The 21419-nt window shown below is 35.6% G+C and overlaps 1 protein-coding gene across 1 annotated transcript in view; it reads right to left on the bottom strand.

Annotated features, from left to right (window-relative positions):
- Positions 1–21419, bottom strand: part of spock1 (SPARC/osteonectin, cwcv and kazal like domains proteoglycan 1) — a 140057-nt gene that overhangs the window by 13773 nt on the left and 104865 nt on the right. The window contains exons 5-7 of the mRNA XM_011480201.2: positions 14071–14185; positions 8951–9083; positions 4984–5104 (exon numbers count right to left, since the gene is read on the bottom strand). Coding sequence (XP_011478503.1) covers positions 4984–5104; positions 8951–9083; positions 14071–14185 — 369 coding nt within the window. The remainder of the gene's footprint in view (positions 1–4983; positions 5105–8950; positions 9084–14070; positions 14186–21419) is intronic.

The following is a 21419-nucleotide window of genomic DNA, read 5'->3' as shown; positions in this document are numbered from 1 at the left end:
GAGTGGGTACAGATTTATTAGACATAAACCGAAAGAGGGGTAACTTTTAAAATTAATTTTTATGCCTTCTTCCCCAAACTTTTTTCACTCCTATTGTGCGAAAATTTCTGATTTTTATCTCAGCTGCATTAGAAGTGTATAAGCAAAGGCTATGAAGTTGGAGCAAAATGTTCCCTGCCGAAGATTTCACTGTCACTAGACTCATCGAAGTAACACACAGCATGAAGGAGGAGGAAGAAATGTCATTTATGAGTGTCCAAGTTGTGAACTAAAACAAAACAGGAAGCATCTATGGAAATAGGAAGTATTTTGAAATAACAGCAGCCTTCACGAGTACTTTTCAACAAATTCTCCATCTTCAAAATCGACCGCCCAGCAATGACAGCTGTTGCATTTTTCAGTCCTGAGGCAGTTATATCCCAAATCCTTTTTAGGTTCGTGAGTTAAGCTAAAGAGACAAATAAAAACCTATTTAATTCAGACTTTGTGCAGCTCTTACATGTCTCCAGAATGTGTCATTTCATCCCCATTGTTGTTGAGATGAATGAAATACATCTGCTGTTTTGCATTTACAAAAATCGAGTGTGATTTAGAGGCGTCCCATCATTCAAACCGTAACGGAGCAGCTTGGCATAAAAAAAAGTGCTGATGTCTGTGGACACAGTTGCGTCTGCTTTACATTTACATAACAGGGAAAATGCCACTGTTTTATTTCTTGTACTTTTATAATAAAAAAGTATTTTTTACGAACACTGCTAAATTTAATAGTTTTTTTGTACTTTAGTTATCGCCAATGCATCCCTGAAGCACATACTATTGTGCCAAAACCTTAAAAAGAAGAAAAAAAGTAGTTTTTATAATTAATCTCAAGATTTACTAAGGCCTTGTAGGCATCCTTTACTCTGGTAAACCTCCAGAGAAATCTCAGAAGAACTGGCATAAGCCAGGAGAGGATGGGAAATGTGGAGGCAGAAGAGAGGACAGCACAGTCTGTCCTCCTGGCTGCTCTCTGTAGAACCGGGAGACAATAAAAACGCCAAGAAAAATCTAATTTACTTAGTAGAATTATCTCATTCTAAGGGCTGAACCAGCTCCTTTCGCCTTATCAATGTCTAGACAGAAATGATTTCTTTCAGACTACAAATATTACTAACCATACTTAGCGCCAATCACGATTATGTGCAGTCGCTCCGTGCCAGAGCCAGAGCTTTTTCTCAAGAAAGTGTTGGTGTTCAGTATCACAGCAGTGCCGCTGCGGGGGAGATGACAAATCAAATGACATCAGCGCCTTCATGTCAGCATGCTACACTTTCTTGAAAGCAAGACATACAGCTTTGATGGGTTTCTTTAGCTGTTATAATGATCTTCTTATAAGGCTTCATGAGACCAACCTGTGACAGTGCCACAAACTGCCATGTAACATCGTTAAATCTGCTGAAATCAGTTCATTATTAAGGACAAAGCAATCACAGAAAAGCAGTTTCCTCGCATATCTTTGCTCAAATTTCAGTGGCAAGCACCCAACTGCGGCATGGAAGCCAGTGGCGGTGAATGGAAGCAGCTGAAAATCACATTATTTCCACATATTTAAATATATTTAACAGAATATTTCTAATATGAGAACAATGCTTAAAGGACATTACAATGAAAACGAGATGGTAGCTCAACGGTTCCTCAAACCTCAAAGGTAAACAAGAAGCTGCAACAAATAGAGAATTAGAGTTTTCCCATGACTTCTGGCTATACTGACACAAAAAAGGTTTATAATTTCCAAAAAACATAATTTTCCATCAAGCAAAACACATGCAATGGAACCAGCAATTATGTTAACACAAAAGCAGATGATTCATTCATCTTCTTTACCGTTTATTCGCTTTCGGGGTCACGGGGTTGCCGGAGCCTATCCCGGCCACTTGGGCATATGCAGGAGATACCCTGGACTGGTCGCCAGTCTGTCGCAGGGTAGATATCCTCACTCACACATCCATTCACTCTCACACTCACACCTATGGACAATTTACAGTTGCCAATCAACCTATAAAGCATGTTTTTTGGACGGTGGGAGGAAGCCGGAGATCCCGGAGAAAACCCACGCATGCACGGGGAGAACATGCAAACTCCACACAGAAAGGTCCCCCATTGATGTATTTTTCAAGTCCCCCAGCCAGGACTTGAACCGGGGGCCTTCTTGCTGTGAGGCAAGAGCGCTAACCACTGCGCCACCGTGCAGCCAAGCAGATGGTTAAGTTGCTCTTTTTACATTTTTTATTGTTTATAAAGACATTTTTTGTTTTAGTCCTTCATGAAGAATTCACTAAAGAAATTAAGTTTTGAAAGAAGACAAAAAGCTGATAAATAAAATCATCCTTTAATTTGTACACCTGCTTTATATTCAAGGACTCGAATAAATCTATTGTGGCAGAAAACAGCAGTTCAACTGTTTGCTCTGGCAGGTGACTTTCAACAAGAATATCATTGTTCTTAAGTTATTATTCTTCTGGTTATTACTTTGAGGGTAACAAAGAAGCAATTCAACTGTAAAAACCTTTCATCGCTCTGCACAGTATAATACATTCTCAAACAATGCTGTGTTGAACCATGGTGCCAGTATATTACTGCCGGTTGCCAAGGGGTCTACAAAGTTTTTTTAATCCATCATAAAAATGTTATCTTCAAAAAATACTTTAACTACATGGGTAGAAATAACCCAAAAAAGTATTTTCACATCAGAATTGATAATTCTTCATTGTGTGTATATTGTAAGCAATATATTTTTTGTAAATGATCTTTCCAGGAATTGAATCTTTAGCACAACAAATCAGAACATTTGCAACAATTGTGCCAACCACTAAACAATGTTTAGTGAACTGCACATGCAAGTCCAAGGTATCTGCAACTGCAGTTTAAAAGCCCATATTAAAGTTGAACCGCCCTCTAAATAGTATTCTGTTACCATAGGTATATGATACTACGCATATTCAGTTTTTACCTCCTACCATTTCTATCTGTTTATTAGAATGCTTTATAGATAAAATGAGAAATCAGGCAGAAGATTGACAAACCTTCATTTTTTTCTGTGTATTCTATGAATACAAGCAGTTTTTATGTTTATATAAATGCTAATTTTACGAGTGTACTGAAAAAGACATAAGCTATGAAAAGGCAAGGTAAGAAAGCAGAACTAAAAAGCAGATATTTTTTTCTTGCCTTTCCCACCCAGCACTGTTCACTCACAAAAATAAGCTTTCAGCATACTAAAGAAACAACTATAGATTATTTTGAACAAAGGCAACGATTCATTTGACAGAAATCAAGCTGGTGAAACACTTCTCTAACTAAACATCCATCCATTTTCTCGCCATCAGTTGGGCTCAAACTAATGGAGTAGAGGCTACGATAAAAAAAGCTATCATTAATTAGCGGACACTTGGTCTTTGTATTAAATCCAGCCTATTATGCCCTATTATCAGAGAGGAGGCGGACAGACAGGTAGGCAAGATACTTATTAGACTGTGCAATTTTGTTACAAATGCTATGGTTCCTTTCTAAAAGGTCAAAATTTAGAAATTATCAGACTTTTTAAAATTTATTTCACCAGATGGAAAAAATACAAGTTTTATAATATTTAAATAAGTACTTATTATGCTGCGTTCACATCAGGCTCAGAAACGCGTGTTCAAGTGAGCACTTTCAATAAAAAGTCGATGTAAACACATGTATATGCACCTTTTGGACTTCTGCTTTCAAAACTCCCACTACACAAGTTATTTAGTCTGTTCTCGGGCTCTACGAACAAAACGCACAGCATTGGAGAGTCAACAGTTAAACCAGTTGAACTTTGACCAATCAGCGACTCTGGTTTGGTAGTGACATATGGTTAGTGTCCTTTTTTATATCACGGAAGTGCTAACCATTTGAAAATTGATCTTGAAGGAGACCTGGACTAAGATTTATGAAATTTGCACCAGTTTAACATTTCACAGCAACGCTCTTCCAACTGTGAGTACATAAGTTAGTACCTGTGTGAACACCATGTTAAAAGCGGGTACAAAAACCCATGTTCAGTGCATTATTGAACCCGCCACATATGCCCGGTGTGTACGTACCTATCATTTTTTTCAGTACAACAGACATCTGTACTGTCGGCCTCCTATAAGCAGATATGCTGTTTCTCTGTTAATATGAGAAACAATCGCAATGTTGAGACTTATTATAGCAGAGAAAAAGGACACATATTTAACCGGCAGTAGCTATCAATAAACACCTTTCTCTGAGCATCCACACTGAGTCAGACTTCTCATGTGAAACTCGTTGGAGATTTGTCCTACGATTCACATCGGAACACTGAAGACTTTAGAGGTAAATTGAAAGCCAAATGCTGAAACACACTTTTGATATGAAGTATAGATGAACAGCAATCAGAAAGTCAAAGCACACCCCCACCTACCCACTCTCCATTATGTGAAAGAGGAAACCTGCAACAATGGCAATCTATCCTTTTCTGTGCAGCTTTCGCTTAGATTTCGTTTCTCCACCAGAATCTTTCCATCCATCTGCGGAAATCCTATTTTCATGACAAACAATGAGACGCACACACGCGTGCTCCATCATTGATCCTTGCAGCTGTCACAGAAAGGGGAGCAAGAAAGGGGAAGCAATGAGAGGAAAATAACACAACTTAAGGGGGCGGTGATAGGAACTGAATGAGAGAAAAGCGAAAAATTATCAGACAATTCAAGGGATTACTGGTAAAAAGAATTTTTGCATGTTCAAGAGGTGAGCCAGTGTAGCGACCTTTCTAAACCTAAAAATGACTTCTGATAATCTCTGTCACTCATTCCCTTGTCTGTGCGCTTGCATTCAACTTCAGCTATAAAGAAGTGCAAAAAAATCCTCATAGATTTTACAGCACAACAGAGTAAACAGACAAAAAACTAAGAAAGTTTAAATGACATCCGAAAAAAAAAATAGTTGGGTACTCACTTGTCTTCTCGGTATCATGAGGGGATTTGATGTTCTCGTAATGAGGCAAGCAGGGGCACAGTCCCTTACATTTCACTGAAACTGCTTTCCCTGACATGCAGCCATGAAAGTCCAGCTTACACTGCAAGAGAAAAGGCATACATGTTCAAAGGGAATCATATTGGAATCGAAAGAAGTTTTGTTGCACAAAGAACCAACCTGGAACAAATAAAGTGTAACACATTTTACTTATTAAAACATTTAATCCCCCAAAGAATTACCAGAAAAAACAAATTTTCTGGAATAAAGATGTTTTTTAAACCTTTTAATGAAAAAAAAATTGCAATATCCTTTTCATGAGATATAGATAGCATCAAGTGTGAAACATTGGGTGATTTGGTAATTTTTTGCTCACGTCTCCTGATTTTCCCCGTTTTATTTTGAAGGACCAAGTCAGTTGACAAGGTTAGAAATGTTCAGGTAAAAATTATTAATAATTTCTTTTTTAAAACTTCCTTAACAATAAAACCAATTTTATAAACAGCTTGGACTACTATAATCACTATTAAATGCAACAACTGTGTATCTAGTAGATCCAATTGCAATTAAATTTAAAAACTAGCTATGCTATTTAATGGCCCCGTCTGTAAGCTTTTATTAAACAAATATATCAATGATATTTAACACACATAACCGTTTTGTGATCATACGAAAACCATTCCAGGTAGAATAGCTGAACAAATTTTGCTTCCAAGCAATTATAAAAGGTCAAAACTGCACAGCATTTCATTAAAAACTGTAATTTCATCTCATGAACATGAAATCATGACATTAGTGCAGCATTCTTCACCCATTTATTTATCAGTAAAAAAAGGAAAAGGGGAAAAAATAATATTTTAAGTATTTTTCAAATGTTTTATTTTTTAGTTTAATAAAGGCACAGAAATAGCAGGCAACATTAAATAACAGAATGTAAGCCGACTTTGTCAACTTGCTCCAAATTGTTGTGTTAAGACAACAAAAACTTTGAAAAATGATATTGCTTACATGATTAAAAAATGTAACAAGATTAAATACATTTTTCAAAGTTTTTGTCTGTTTTTGTCTGTCTCGTGCACTGCATGCACGAGACAGGCATGTTGACACAACCTCAGTCATCTTATGATATTCTGTTATTCTGCAGTAGAGAAGAATACAATTCAAGTTAATAAAAAAGAGAGGTGTGTTGCAAGAGTACAATCTAGATGGAATTTAACGACATTCATTTGATTTGAAGCAGGTGAGGGGTTAGAAATTATTTGGACAACTTACCAAAAACGTTATTATAAAAGACTTTCCAAGAGGAATATTAAAAACGGAAATATGTAAATTCTGTTTGCAAGATAATACGGCTCGTAGAAGCATGAACATTGCTGCACTTATCACACTTTGGACAGCCCTGTTCTGCAGGCACACTCACTTCTCACGTTGTATTTCAAATCAATCATTTCCTCCCTGCCACCTTTATGATAGCACTGCTAATGTTTCTTAATGAAATTTGTTGACTAAGGAGCAGAGCGTTCTCCCATTCTTAGTGTTCTGAATTAGCTGTCTGGGAAGGCCGACTGAGCGGCAGAATGGAAAATAGATGACCTCTCCGAGTCACTGTCAGCACAAGGAGAAGCTCCATGAATCTTCATGTTTGTGTTTCTCCTGGGGTTAATGTGGTTTTGATGAAACAGTATTTTAACACCTGACATGGTCGAATAAAAAGAGAAGAAAGAAGAGGAAAAAAGATGAATTATGTGAGGTAAATTAATGGACTTTAGCCTCTCAGGAGATAGGAGTACTGTCCTCTTAATAGGAAACTGCCAACGTGTGAGTGTGTGGTTATGAGGAGGGAGGCATGTAAGGCAGTAATGAAATATGAATAAACTCAGAATCGCCAGATCCCTGGTGAGCAGATTTGAAGTTGGACCACAGGGACCCATCATTCCCCCAACTAACTGAACTCCTTCAAGTTAATGATCACAGAGAGCAGAGGGAGTTTCTGCCTCTTTTGTGCCTCTTCTTGTTTCTTCTCAGCACAATCCAAGCTCGTGCAAAGCAAGTTGTTAAAAAGAACAACTTCTTCAACCTGAATCCATCTCCAGTCTTGTCAGTTTTCGGCTGAGAAATGTCATGGAGGAAAACAAAAGTAATGAGGAAAGTCTAAAGATTGGGAAAAAAAAGTAAAAACCTGAACTCTTGCTGCTAACAAGCACAATTCACTATCCCTTTAAAGTCCCACTCTGCTAAAAATTGTATTTTTGGTGTTTAAACATGTTCCTGTGGCATTTTTCTCATGATTGAGGACATGTATGAAGAAAATTAAGCTTTAAATCACATCTCTGAGTATTTGTTTATTCAAATCCCTGTTAATCAGGAACTGATAAAAAAGATATTGTTGAAAAAAGCTTGTATTTGTGACGTTGAAGCTACAATCGGCAGGCCACAAGCTCCCTGCTCTGCTCCATTCTGATGCATCCACTTGCAGAGAAATAGATCCATGTACATCTTTGTTTTCCTCGTCCGAGCTGCCATCTGGCTCTTAACTGTACGACTGGATTGCTCCAATTTTGCTTGCTCTTTTTGTTGCACTGCTAATGTTAGGTTAGGGTTGTAAGGGGGAAATGGAGCGGCCTAACTCCGTGCAAACAATCCCGCTCACAACTCTGAGTCAAATTTCTAATGAACTACTGCTGCTCTGCAGAAACTATGTCCTAGACAACGACAGGTTTTTTGTTTCTGGCTGAAAACACCATAATCATAATTTGAAGACAACTGGGGACACTTTGAAAGGAGATGATCAGAGTGGGACTTTAAAAACTCAAGCTCACCTTATTTTTGGATAAAATTAATAATAGTTACAAACTAAAGCATCTCTTTGGCAGCAGTACATCACATAAATTTACAGCTTCATAAAAGACCTCTTTTCAGTTTAAAAAGATTTGCCTTTGTGATGTTAGATATGTGTTTGTGTGACTATCTGCCCATCTCTTATTCAATTCAATTTATCCTCAGCCGTCATCATAATTAAAGATAAGAACACTTTACATTTGTGATGTATGAGGGACATGTGTGTTAGAAATTGTTCCGATAATAAGTTTGATATTTGAATAATTGATAGAGGCTTGCCAAAAGTAATTAAACTACTCATTACTGACCAAAGTAATGGTGTTAATATGTAATGTTGTTCCTCCTTGTGGTTTGCTAAACAAATATCACTCTGTAGTTATGAGTCCCTAAACTCATTTGCAGAAGTTTAAATAGAATAAACCAGCTTGAATTGTTTGTGTGAAAGTTGGGGAAAGACTATAGAGACATTTCTTCAAGACAATTTTTCTTACAAAAAAAGAAAAGTCATCTCACATTACCACAACTGTAATAGTTTGATTTTAAAACCAACAGCTGTCTTCAGTGATCCAAATGAAATCCCTATAATTGTTGCTGAAGAGGATGAGGACCAACATCTCTCCTTTCTTTTTTTAGGGGTTTGTCATGAAAATAAAAATGTTTAATTCCTGCTGAGCTGAAACACATGGGTAATGCTTGGATGTTTGACAGAAGAGGGAAAAACAATCATTTGATGCACCACTGGTTTCCCCAAGACAAAATTACACCTTTAATTGATGCCTCAGATTGCAATTCTGGGAATTCTGAATCGAACTGAGTAAAATACAACACCACAAACTCAACATATTTTTTCCCCTTTGGTAGCAAAATTGTGAAGTCAAAATGATGCACACTTATTTTGATTTATTTTTAGTCTTAACTTAGACTACCTGTTCAATGTCATCTTGATCGATCACAAAGGTTTTTCTCATACAGAAAGTGTTCATTTGTGTGAGGTTGAAATCAATGCAATGATAACATTTCACATCAGAAAAAGTGCCAGGAGACGATTGCAGACGGTTTTAATTTTAAAAGACCAAAGATAAAAGTCAAAACAATATATTGAAAATCGGACCTTTGAGGAGTAACTGTGTCCATCGGAGCCACAAACAGGCGATGTCTTCAAGGCTGAACAAAGCCTGCATTTCCCATGAGCCCCGGCTTCGGATCGATGTTTGGGATTTACGCTGCCTTTTCTGGCTTTCACACTGGGACAAATAGAGAAAAGGAGAAACTGCATGACTAGGGATGTCAAAGCCTTTTATCTATTTTACAAAAACAATGGCCCCTAAGCAAATAAAAATAGAGTACTGCACTGCCAAAGGCCAAAAAACTGTACAGCATATCTAGTCAATTGCACAATCTATTTATGCATGCAGGGATAAATGCTGTAATGGCTTTACAGACATTAAAAGTACCTAAACTAGGAGAATAACCTTCTGAGCCGAGCAGAAAGTGTTATTGGAGGAGATGAGCCTGAGATGAAGCAGATTCCAATTGGTCTGAGGAGGCCTCTTCAATAACCACTGTAATTATGTTTGATCCAAATCTTGTTGCAATTTTCTGTCTAAGTGCTCTCGCTGAACACCCTGCTGCCTCCTGATCCATCAAGCAGGGGCGATAGAACTGGAGCCAAACAGACTCTTCACAGAGAAATGAATGTCAGGACAAAGAAATTATGGAAAGTGAACAGTAAAGCGAACAGGTGGGGATGTCATGGCAACTTGTCTTTTTACTGAATTCTGGACAAATTGAAGAAAATTGCTGGATGAGATGCGACACGGATGTCACTGGAAAGCAGAACTTTAACAAAAAAATAAAGTCAGACTTTTTATACAACATCAATAAAAAAAGTTTATTAGGGGTAATTTCATTGCTACATTTAGGGAAATGATTAAAAAGAGACTAACTCATGCTATCTAAACAAATCATATTATGATTGTCTGTAAACATCAAAACGTATTAAATTGAGTGGTGAACGACCAAATTCACCAACAAATAATCTTCTTTAAATTCTTTGTAGGTGTAATTTGATGAAGATCACTTTCATCACAGCTGTTATAAATCCCCTTAAAAAAGTGTTTTTGATACAATCCAAAATGCAGAATAAAGAAAGACTGCTATTTAAGTTTTATAAAACTTTAAATGGCTTAAAACCTGAACTTTAAACCTATCAACCTCTTATGACCTGAGCTAATATTTTAGCTAACCATCTAAACAAGGCTGTAGTAAAGAATAATTAACTACTGTGTTAATATAACCTAAAATGTGATGTTTAAGCATGTGGATTCAATGACCAAAGAGGTTAAAACTGACAACATTTTTGAAGAAAATTCTGAAAATAATGCAAAACTGCAAAAAATATTTAGACCCAATTGGGTAAATATTAAATGTTAAAAACTGATTCATTCAGTGGACCAAAGACTATTAACTAAAAAGTAACAAAACATTAGCATTTGAAGATTCAAACTCTCCAAAGTCATAAGATGTGAGTTACTATGTTAGCCTCAAATCAAGATGAAAGAAATCAGTTTTGGGCAAAATGGACATTCTTGTTCACTGTATTTATGAAATTTTATTCATGTATTTCTTTTTTATTTTGTTTTCTTGAGTTCATTTTTGACCTGTATTGAATAAAAAAAAACAATGCTTTTCTGGACTGCATGTTTAAGCGGTGAATTTCAAAATGATTAAAAAAAAAGACAGAAGGCTTTGGTCAAAAAAAAAAAAGAAAGAAATACGATCACACTGTAAACCCGAACAAGTTACCAGAACTTAAAAAAATTAAGGCAATCATTTGCCACAATTTTTTTGAGTTGATTAACTAAAAAGTCTGAGTTTTCCACAACATAAATGATTTAATTGTGTGCTACTTGTATTTCTTTATAACAGTTAAATTAAAAGTGTCAATTCATGCAAGTCAAATATTGGCATTAAATATTACTTACATTTACACATTAAGACAACTTAATTGTCATCAGTCACTATGACTCGCAGTTTTGAGTTTCAAAGCCACAAGAATAAGTTTGCATAACTTAAAAAAATAGGGAAAAACAACAATTTTATCTTAACAGAACTCGATATATATTAGTTACCTTCTTGTACAGGGATAATCAATTTGTTTGAGTCAGTAAACTCAAAACCATGCTTTTCAAAACTTATTTTCTTTAGGCAAATGATTGCCTAAAAAATAGAGTAATGGTAACTTAAAACACTCTAAAAAGAAAAAAAGTTGATCCAACTTAATTGAATTACTTCAGTTGGTAACACCTAATTGAATTGAGTTTATGCAACTTAGTTTATATGGCTATTCAACTCAAATTGATAAGTTAGTCTAACTGAAAAAAGATATGCAACAATATACATTGGCTCATTTTTCTAAAGTTTCAACTACTGGACCTTGATTTATTCACATCAAAGACATGAATGACCCAGCAATGTCATATTGTTCAAGACAAGAGCTCAGCCATTGTGAACTCTGCCTTTAATAAAGGGACATACACTGTTTTGTGCTCTACGGGGTTGGTCATCATCCTTTACCAAACTCTAACTTATGGTGCAGAAAGAAATAAAAATAATAGTTTAAATTACTAGTTAAAACAGAGTAAAACAGCTACACAACAAAAACCATGGACAAAAACGCACACCTAAACCCCAATCTGCCCAGATTGGCAAAGAAAATGGTATCCCATAATTCCTTGCGCTGCCTTACGTTATGACATCATGGTGCATTTACACCAAAGTTACACCAACTTAATTCAATTAAGTTGATTGAAAGTAAAAATAACTACATCAGACAACTACATGTTATTTTTAAGTTGAATGAACTAAAAAAAAGATTTATCTTCACCAAACCAAATAATTAAGTTAGAACAATGGAAAAAAGTTTATCTTTCCAACTACAGCCTAAATGCTCTTTTTAGATTGTACAGCAAAATGTTGTAAACACCTGCCTAACAATATTAATGACTCACTCCTTTCTGTGCAATGCCTAAATAAAACTAATAAAAGTACTTTTCTCTACATTTATTAATTTAAAATAAGGAATAAACTTTTAAATTCATATTAAAATTTTATTCCTACAAGAAGTATATTTTCAAACAATAACTTCTGTTGCGCAAAGGAACCTTTGCTTCTGCCCGCTTCTTCCAATTATTTGAACACACACACACACACACACAAACAGGCAAACAGCATGCATCTCACTTCTGCTTCCAGCCCCCTCACTCATGGTTTTCACACCAAGATTCCCCACTTCCCATGATTCTTAGGGGCTGAAGGCGGGGCTGCAGGTTGCTACAATATTTAGAAAAATAAAAATAAAAATTTGAGAGCATGCACCACCTGAAACAAGAGAGATAAGAAATCCAGTACTAATTACAGTGCAATACTAAAATCTATATATTACACTTTAATTATGTTTTAAGTTTAATTTACTTAATTTAAACTTATTTTATTTTAAATTAAAAATTATTAGTTACATATACTCAAAACAGGGGATGTGTTGAACAAGCTTTATATGATTGAGTTAGAAGAGTTTTTTTGAAAACTTTGAGTATTAGCTACTAATTATATTTAATTACTTTGAACGTTCGGGTTTACAGTGTGCAATACTTAAATCTATATATTACACTTGAATTATGTTTTTAAGTTTAATTTACTTAATTTAAACATATTTTATTTTAAATTAAAAATTATTAGTTACATATACTCAAAACAGGGGATGTGTTGAACAAACTTTATATGATTGAGTTAGAAGAGTTTTTTTAAGTCTTTGAGTATTAGCTACTCATCATATTTAATTACTCTGAACGTTCGGGTTTACAGTGCAGTATATATTATAGATTAAAAGAAAGATAAAAATCACAGAGACACCAATATAATCCACAAAGCTTTTAAAAAAGATAAAATATACAAATACATGCAAAATCATAATGAACCCAAAAGAAGTAGACAAAAAGTATTACTAATCTGAGAAATGGATGTAAAAACTAAAAAACACTATGAAAGAGGTGTAATATTAAAGCAGTCATCGTCTCTGTATCAGTTTTTTTTGCCTCGTAAATCATAATGTTTTAGCTTGTAAAGAAATACTGAAGAGTCTGATGAAGATACTTGGATGAGTTCTCAAAGAAGAGAAAACAATAAGAAGCCAAAACTCATTTCAAGACAACATCACCTGGATGAATGAGAATCTTCATTGACACACTGAAAGCATCTTTTTTTTTGTGCCTACAGGTTTGGAATTTAAGCGTGAATTTGACAAGTGATATCTGACACTTAAAGCAGTGCATGTTTGATTAACACTTCTAGGAAACACAGAAAAGTGTTGACAGATAATCAATAAAAATATTCACCTCATATTTCTCTGCTGTGCATCAGCACCTAGAAAAAATTCTGTGTTTTCTCATCTACACGGAATTTGATTGAATAGGATCTTAATTTAAAATAACAAGGGAAACTCCACTAATGGGCCTTCAGTTGTACCCTGCTGTAAACATGGATCCTTCAAGTAGTTGAAAAACTGATATGAAGACTGCAATCCAGAGTGAGCGTACAGCCTAACAACAAAAAGTCAAATTACAACAATCAAGTCAGTCATGGTGTTAAAAAAAATGAAGAAATGTAGCCTCAGTGGAGTGAAGATATTGGGGAAAATGCAAATTCCATGTGAATGATTGGACATTTTCAGCAATACATAGAACTTGTAATTAATGCAACTGAAAGCAAAGGATTAAATCTACAGTTTTTGACGGGTAAACCTCAGGGCATAGATAAGTCAGGGGAAAATGGAAAAAGAAAAAGAATTAACTGAAAAAGAAAACTTAAAAGACAATTTGTCCAGTAGCAAAGCAGATAGCTTAATTAAATTTAATTAGCTCGGTACATAAGTATGTGTGAATTTAACCAATAAAGTGCAAACAAAAGACCAACTGCTTTGCTAAACCACTAGACTAAACCACCTAAGTGGTATTGCTAATTTTTTTAAAGCCAAACTAAGTCTTGTTTTTCCTTGTTTATTACAAAATTAGACATCTAATGTTAATTATCTAAAAATATATTGGATTTTATTAAATATAAACTTATTGGCATGCAAAAAGATATTTTTTTTCCATTTGCAAATAAGCAACTTGTACTAAGCACCTTAAAATTCACAGATTATATTTATAAACAATACATTTAATTGGCTCCTACCTGTGGCCAGGTTGCTTTTGATTGATGCAGATGGCAGTCTGAAAGTCATGGCTCACGCACACCTTGTGAGGAGGACAGTGAAGCCTCAGGCATGGGTCCTTGGTGGTATCTGGCCCTGAAGCGAGAAAAGAGGCAAAAAATTGTAACTTTTAAAGTGCAAAAATAAAAGAGTACTAACACGCAGGGCAGGAAATGTCAGCACAGCAGTGCCAGGTTGATGCAGTGAAAAATCCTGCTGTTCTGTTATTTTTACAGATGGCAGACTCCCACTTTCTAATAGCTGAAGCCGGCAAAAAGCAATCGCTTAGAGGGAAAGACTGAAAAGTAAACATGCATGAAGTAAACTGTGAGATCTGTAAGTTAACCAATAAGAACTACTCTCTCCAAGCATCAACAGCATTTTCTAACAAATCAATTTTTAGTGGAACAATGAGGTTGGCTGATGTCCAAGGTAAAAAAGGATCAAAGCAAGGTCATTTACTCAAAAGAGTGTCCTCTACTGGAGGCTAAAAGCGCAACCCCACCTGCATTTGACTGACTTTAAATGTTGCTAAAGTGGCAGGGAACAAAGGCAAAAACAACAAAAAGAGAGCAACCGGCCCTTTAAGCAGAAATTGAGTCCACATTTAAGAGTCAAATTGTGGATTTACAGATTTTGTCACTTTTGTTTTCAATAATAGATGCCAATTAAAAGAAGATTAGCAATCTTATTTAACAAAGGTAACTAAAAACACAAGGATATGGCATAGGTAGTAATTACTAGAGTCCAACAAGCAGTCCAACCGCCTACAAATAACAATAATTATGGTCTCTTTGTGCAAAAAATGTTACCTTTAACCAAACTCTGTGAGTGATTAATATTCAGCACTACCCTAAGCGTTAATTCTAAACAGTTTCTGTTTCTTTGCTTATCTGTAAAATTAGAGGAATTCTAATAACATGAAGCTAAGTTTCTGTTTACTTAAACTCCATGTGATAGTTTAGGAGCAGGAAATTCTTTGCTTTTACCACCTAAAGTGCTACAAATACTACAACAGTTATCACTTTTTGTTAACACTTCTACTATGACTGATACTGTACAACTACCAAAGTTTCTACTACAGCTACTGCAACTGAAACTACCAGTGTTACTGCAACTATTCCTGGCACTACTGCAACAACTAGTATTCCAATTGCAGTCCCACCACTACGATTGCTATTATTACCACTGCTGTGTTGTTACCCTTACTGCTACTCCAAGACTGATGCTACTATTAAAGCCGCCACTGCAATTACAACATATAATATAAGCTAATAATAATAATTATAGTCTCAGATGCCTGATGCTCCCTGGCATATTGTCATTGTCCAGGATCGCCACTAAGAAGATTAGAGGGCAAAGTTAGTTTTAAATCAAATGTAAAGATCAAGTCTTTAGTAAAATATTTTTTAAATGTAGAGGCAATTTAAACAGAGAACATTTTTTTACATTAAAACCTTAATGATCTAAAAGTTATTAGAATTACATCATTTAATATTAGTGGCCTAATGGGTTTTGTTTAAGTCAAAGAGGACATCTAATGTGGAAAAGCATCTCGCTTTCATCTCCCACAACTTGGGAGGCGAGTTTTTTCCTGATGTTAATTCCACAGGGAAACCTCAGCAATCAGCCGAAAGATGACATAAAAACTGTAGACATTATACGACTAGAGCTGACAGACAATAGGGAAAATCTTTCTAAATCTTTCAAGAAGATGAACCAGCCTAACAATAAAACTGTAAAGCTTAGAAAGCCTGCAGGCAAAAAATTCCTAGGTCACTGACAGACACACTTCCTCTTTACTCTGCATGATAGACACACAAAGAAAGACAGAGAGAAAAACACATTTGTAAGTGAACCTGCTATCATATCCCAAAAGCAGAAAAAGGGGAAATGTGTGTTGTGCATGCCTTTTATTGCATGATAATTCGAAGCCATCGTTACCTTCATCTTTCAGGGATGAAGTAAAAGCATGTTTTTTTCCATAGCTGAGAAAAGGCATCATGGATGTGAAGAAATGACAGATGAAGGGGACAAGAAGAATGTTATAGTAGATGGATGGAGGAAAAACCAGATCTTATCTGGTTAAAGGAGGATGAGATGCCTGTGTGACCTCGACTCTGAAACGGATAAATCTGTGCAATTAAAAATACTCTCAAAAATTACTTTCCATTGAATCGGTTAAACGTTTTGGGGAAATAGAAACAATTAGAGCTAATTTGAAGTTGCTTAGATGAAGTAGGGAGTGTAAACAAGAGTAGAAGTGGATGACTAAAAAAATAGAAAAAAAAGGTAGAGAGAACAATAGATTCAAAACAGATGGAAAAAGAATTGATGTAGACGTTGGGAGCAAAACGGAGGATTTTGAAGCAAGAAAAAAAAAGTACAATTTAAAACAACAATGAAAAGGGCATTAAGGTGGCTAAGATAAGAAGCAAGTAAGAGATATGGGCAAGAGAGAATTTATCCATCTATTTAGAGCTTGAGTGAGCAGCACTGCGCTGGTTAAACCAGCCAATCAATTGTAATGCAGAAGGACTGCAGCACATGCTTGCCACCTCTTTTTTCACTTTCCTCAATGACCGAGCCATCTGCTTTATTCCCCACTTCCACTACTGCGATATTTATTGCACTAAAATATTGATTTGACATAAAGTACACTATCATCTGCAAAAACGTTACCCAAATTAAAATAGTCGTTATGTAACTGTTTTCCATGAAATCAATGGCTTTTCTGTTGAAGAAGTCTCAAAGTTGCACACGTGAAAACCTGGAATGGGCAGACTATGCTAAAATGTGCAAAAATTATATAAAGCTTGTTTTTGCTTGAGATGCCAAGGAGCAGCTTTTATGAGCAAAAATGTTACGTTTCTCACCCATTTGTTTTGAATCTGGTTGGCTTGCTATTACAGCATTTGACTCATTCTTCAAAGGGAGAGCTGAACAGCAGCTGCCTTGTTCAAAACCCAGTTGGTGATGTAAACACCGGTATTTGTACACTAAAGCCAACATCTTTATCTTCAGGAACACACTTTCATGTTTTTTGTTAGTAGATGAAGCTTCTTTCAGTTAACTGCTATTACAAATTAATATTCTATTCTATTCTTAGTTAATATCTGAGTCAGTATCCTGAGATCAAGAACTGACACTGCTTTTCTGACTGGGGAGATAATATACGCCACTTTTAATATCTCTATAAGGTATAAAAGTCAACATAAAGATCAGACCTTCAGCCTCTGTCAGCATGTGAAGAGCATTCTGTGAACACATTTTTCATGTGCAGAAGACACCATTTCTGTCAAGTTGGTTATCATTTTTCAGATGACAGTGTTTGAAGATGAAGAATATCATGTCTGTTCTTTAACTCTAAAAGCAGACACACGCGGATGAAAAGAGTTATGGGATTTCACAAGAACCTTACTCTTCAAGAAATTATATCAATTCTAATCTGACTTATTTCTGATATAACTATACTCACTAAGCAGGGCATTTTAGCTCCAATATACTAGTGTCAACTAAATTGTGTTTTATCTAAGACAAAAATATGAAAATAAGCAAAGCATTAGCTTGTCTCTGGAAACAAGTCAGGATGCAAACAGAAACATCTTTTGCCAGAGTTTCTGTTTTGGAATGTTACAATTCAAACAGACTTCCTGTTTTTAAATCTTTTTTCTACATAATTCACTTCCAAGCGTTACCATTGTCACAGGAAAAGAAACACCATTGGGGATTTTCTGCCAGACATAAACATACAAAAGGTTATCTGTTTTAAAACTGAAATGCACAGTTTGGACTTTTATTTTTTTTCTTCTACATGGTCAAAGTCATTATTCACACAGCTTTGCTAGTCATTGTCCTTGGGCATGTGTAGAGATGCCTAATGCTCCCTGGCAAGCAGAACTGTAAGACTGAGGCAGATGGAGGAGTGATCAGAGCCTTAGTTAGGAACATCAAAGGCACCAGATTCTTTAACAAACAAGCACCAACATCCTCCAACAGAATGCAAGCTGACCATATTTGTCTAATAATCTATCGTAATGTAAACTGCTTTGGGTTTAAACAGCTGTATTTGAATTGACCTGTATGATGTGCATATTTGAATGTACTGGACGTGTGTACGTGGGGTGCATACAGAGGATTTGTGTAACATTTTTAGCTTTATAAACTGTTCTTCCAAACCATTTAATCAAAAGAATCTCACAATGTGAATCAATAGATTGCTTAGTATCCAACCGCTTCAATTATAGCTTTTGCTAAATAAAAGAAGCCTAAGATTTTAACAAAAGTTCTGACAATTTTTTATGTTGGAATAATAAAAAATGTTCATCACCCAACCCCCCCCAAAAAAGTCAAAGTTTTAATGAGCAGAAAAACAACAACAAGCCCTTCTAATGTTATAGCTGCATGGTCATTCATGACAAAATAGGTTTTAGATTGTGACATTGCCGTGTTATTGCAGAACAATGGCCGTAGACCCGACCTGTTCCAAAAAAAAAAGAATGTGTTGAGAATTTAAGCTAGTCCTCTGTTCTTGCTTTGTGCTGCGGTAAGTCACAGAAGGGTTGGAGCCTGGCTGTCATTAGGGAATCTGTAGTGTAAAACCTGGACAGATTGCATGCCCATCACAGAAGGAGTAAATGTTGCACGCTCACATTCCCTCTCACTGGCAGTTCAGAATTATCAGCTAGCTTCTTATTCATGCTTTTTTGGGCAGTTCAACCCATATCTGCAGGGTAAGTAAATGCAAACTCTTGACTGAAAGGTCAAACCAAGGATTTAGACCAAAAACCTTTTTTTTGGCCTGTGGTTAGGATTAGAAAAATGTGAAAAGGAAAAATATATGCACAGGTGCCAGATTTGAAAAGGCTAAAAGTCCCCTTAACATTGTTTTATCGCCTGTTATGGGACCCTTTGTAGCATATGATCTGCACTTTTTCTTGTTAGATTAAGGTAACTATCTCTATGGCTATTTCCGAATACCTTCACTACTCACTACATAGTGCACTATATAGTGCATTCGCCCTAGAAATTACCCAGAAGTCTCTGCGAAAACAAATTTGTGCATCGATGCCTACTAAATTGGCCAATTTAGACCACAATGTGTGGCGTTTGAACAATTTTTGCAAAGAAAATGTATTTAAATGTATTTTTTTTGATAAACCATCAAAGTTTTTATCTTCAGTCATGCAAAACGCTCATATCAATTAGATTTTCACTTTCTGAAATCGATCACGTCATATTCCCTGTATTGCTTTTTTAGTAGTTATGGACACAGCGTTCAAGTTTGTACACAAAAGAAAAAAAAAATTGGTTGAGTAACAGCAAACTTTTATGCCCTTGATGAATTTGCAAAAAGATTCTTAATCTTGATCCTGCAAATAAAATAAAACATTTTTGTGTCATTGTTGTTCCATTTAGTATTGCTTCATATGCATTTTCCAGGGCTTTCTTCATTTTGTTCAATATACTGTAAAAAAACAAAAAACAACAACAAAAAAAACATGTCAGTACATCAAAAGGTTTATGCACAGAGTGCATTCAGAAAAGCCTCTGATACTTACTATAATGTTAATACTATATTAAAACTAGACAGTATTAACATTATAGTATTAACTACAACTAAATATTTGTAGTAACTATGAACAATGATTTATTAAAAAATAGTGGTGTAACTCAGGGTAACTAATAAAGCAAAGATAGTTTTGTGTACCCTCTTATTTCCAGCCTCGTCCTTAAAATAAAATGCAAAATTGACTGTAAAATGCTGCTGTAAAGGGTGTAGGACAAAACACTCGTATTGTGTCCTCTATTGCTGGACAGACGCCAGGATAAGACACAGTGATTGGATAATAAAGATAGTCTGACTCCAATAGCACAGACTAAATTGCGTGCAAGCCCAGCTAAAGAACAGACATGGACCTTAAATTAATTGCTGCAAAGCTGCACACGGGTCAATAGGTCGTTTTAGTGACCTGTGCATGTGGTGGTATGTGCTCTTTTATCCACAATCTGTTCCACCTCTCTCGCGTTATTTACTCTCCCCTGCTATTTTGTCTTAGAGCAAATAAGCAGGTCTGTATAAACTCAGCAACAGCTTGAACGGCTGTTCCCAAAGGACGCGTTTGTAACTGTTTTTAGAAATATGAGATTTACTTTCAAGCTTTGATAAACAAATTAAAAATGTGTTTTTTTAAATGAATCCCCAAAGTGTAAAGAGAAGCAATGAAAAAAAGAAAAAAATCAGTAAGGAAAGTGATTTTTTTTCCTTTTCACATTGTGGGGGGGCCGCTGTGGTGTTTTATAAAGTAATCCCTACAGTCTAGAAAAAGGCAACTGAAAGACAAACAGATGAGATAGAGATTAAAATTGTCTCCACTTTACGCTTCGTGAAGCCTCTCGGGGTCTGACTGTTTGGCCTGGAGAGAACCACTAGAGCGATGGACGTCAGCAAGGGACGATGGAGGGAGAGAAGAACAGACAAGGCCTCTGGGAGGAACACATTCAGCATAAAGAAAATTAATTATTGAAAACTTAAGCAAATCGTATTATTGAGAATGTAATTGAAAAATGGAGAAGATAAACAGGCTATTACAGTCTGCATGTCAGAAGAAAGCACAATAGCTTACGGGAGGAAAATACTCACAGAAAGAACCTATGCATTATCAGTTATAATTCGTTCTGTTCATCAGTGACATGCAACAATTATCAATCTATTCACATGGAGAGAATTCTAAAATGAGGATGTTTTGCCAGTAGCAAATTTAAAAGGAAGCCATGCAAGTCATCAATCAAGCATTCTTTGACAGTGGCCTAAAAGCAAAGTGGTACAGATTAATTAAAGGACTGCAGCAGGATTTATCTGGTGAAAAATGCTGAAGGTTACCGTCTCAGGAATAACTATACCCCTTGAAAGTGTTAACAATTTTAAAAATCGTTATAAACAATGAAGAGCATCAAGAAAATACCTTTAGACCATTATGGTTAAGGCATCAATTACTTTAGGTCAAAACATCTTGTGACAACATTTGAATTGAATTTATAAGTTTTGTTGTGACCTAATTTAATTGTCTTGAATTGGTGAATTCATTTTTAGCGATGGTTATTGCAGGTATGTCGAACTTAACATTAACCAATTTCCAAATGGTTATCAGAAAATGTAAGAAATTACCAAATTACCAAAACTATGGTGAATAATTGGAGAGGCTTGTACAAAAGACTCAGATACTTATGGTTAAAATACGTTCCTGTCCCTTTAAGTTCTGTTTAGAGTTAGACGCATGCTCATTAAAAGAGTGATGACGTCATCGTGTTGCTGCACGGCACCTGCCTG

This window comes from Oryzias latipes, chromosome 10, assembly GCF_002234675.1.
Source record: "Oryzias latipes chromosome 10, ASM223467v1".
In the NCBI taxonomy this organism is placed as follows: domain Eukaryota; kingdom Metazoa; phylum Chordata; class Actinopteri; order Beloniformes; family Adrianichthyidae; genus Oryzias; species Oryzias latipes.
This window is presented reverse-complemented; position numbering and strand designations above follow the sequence as displayed.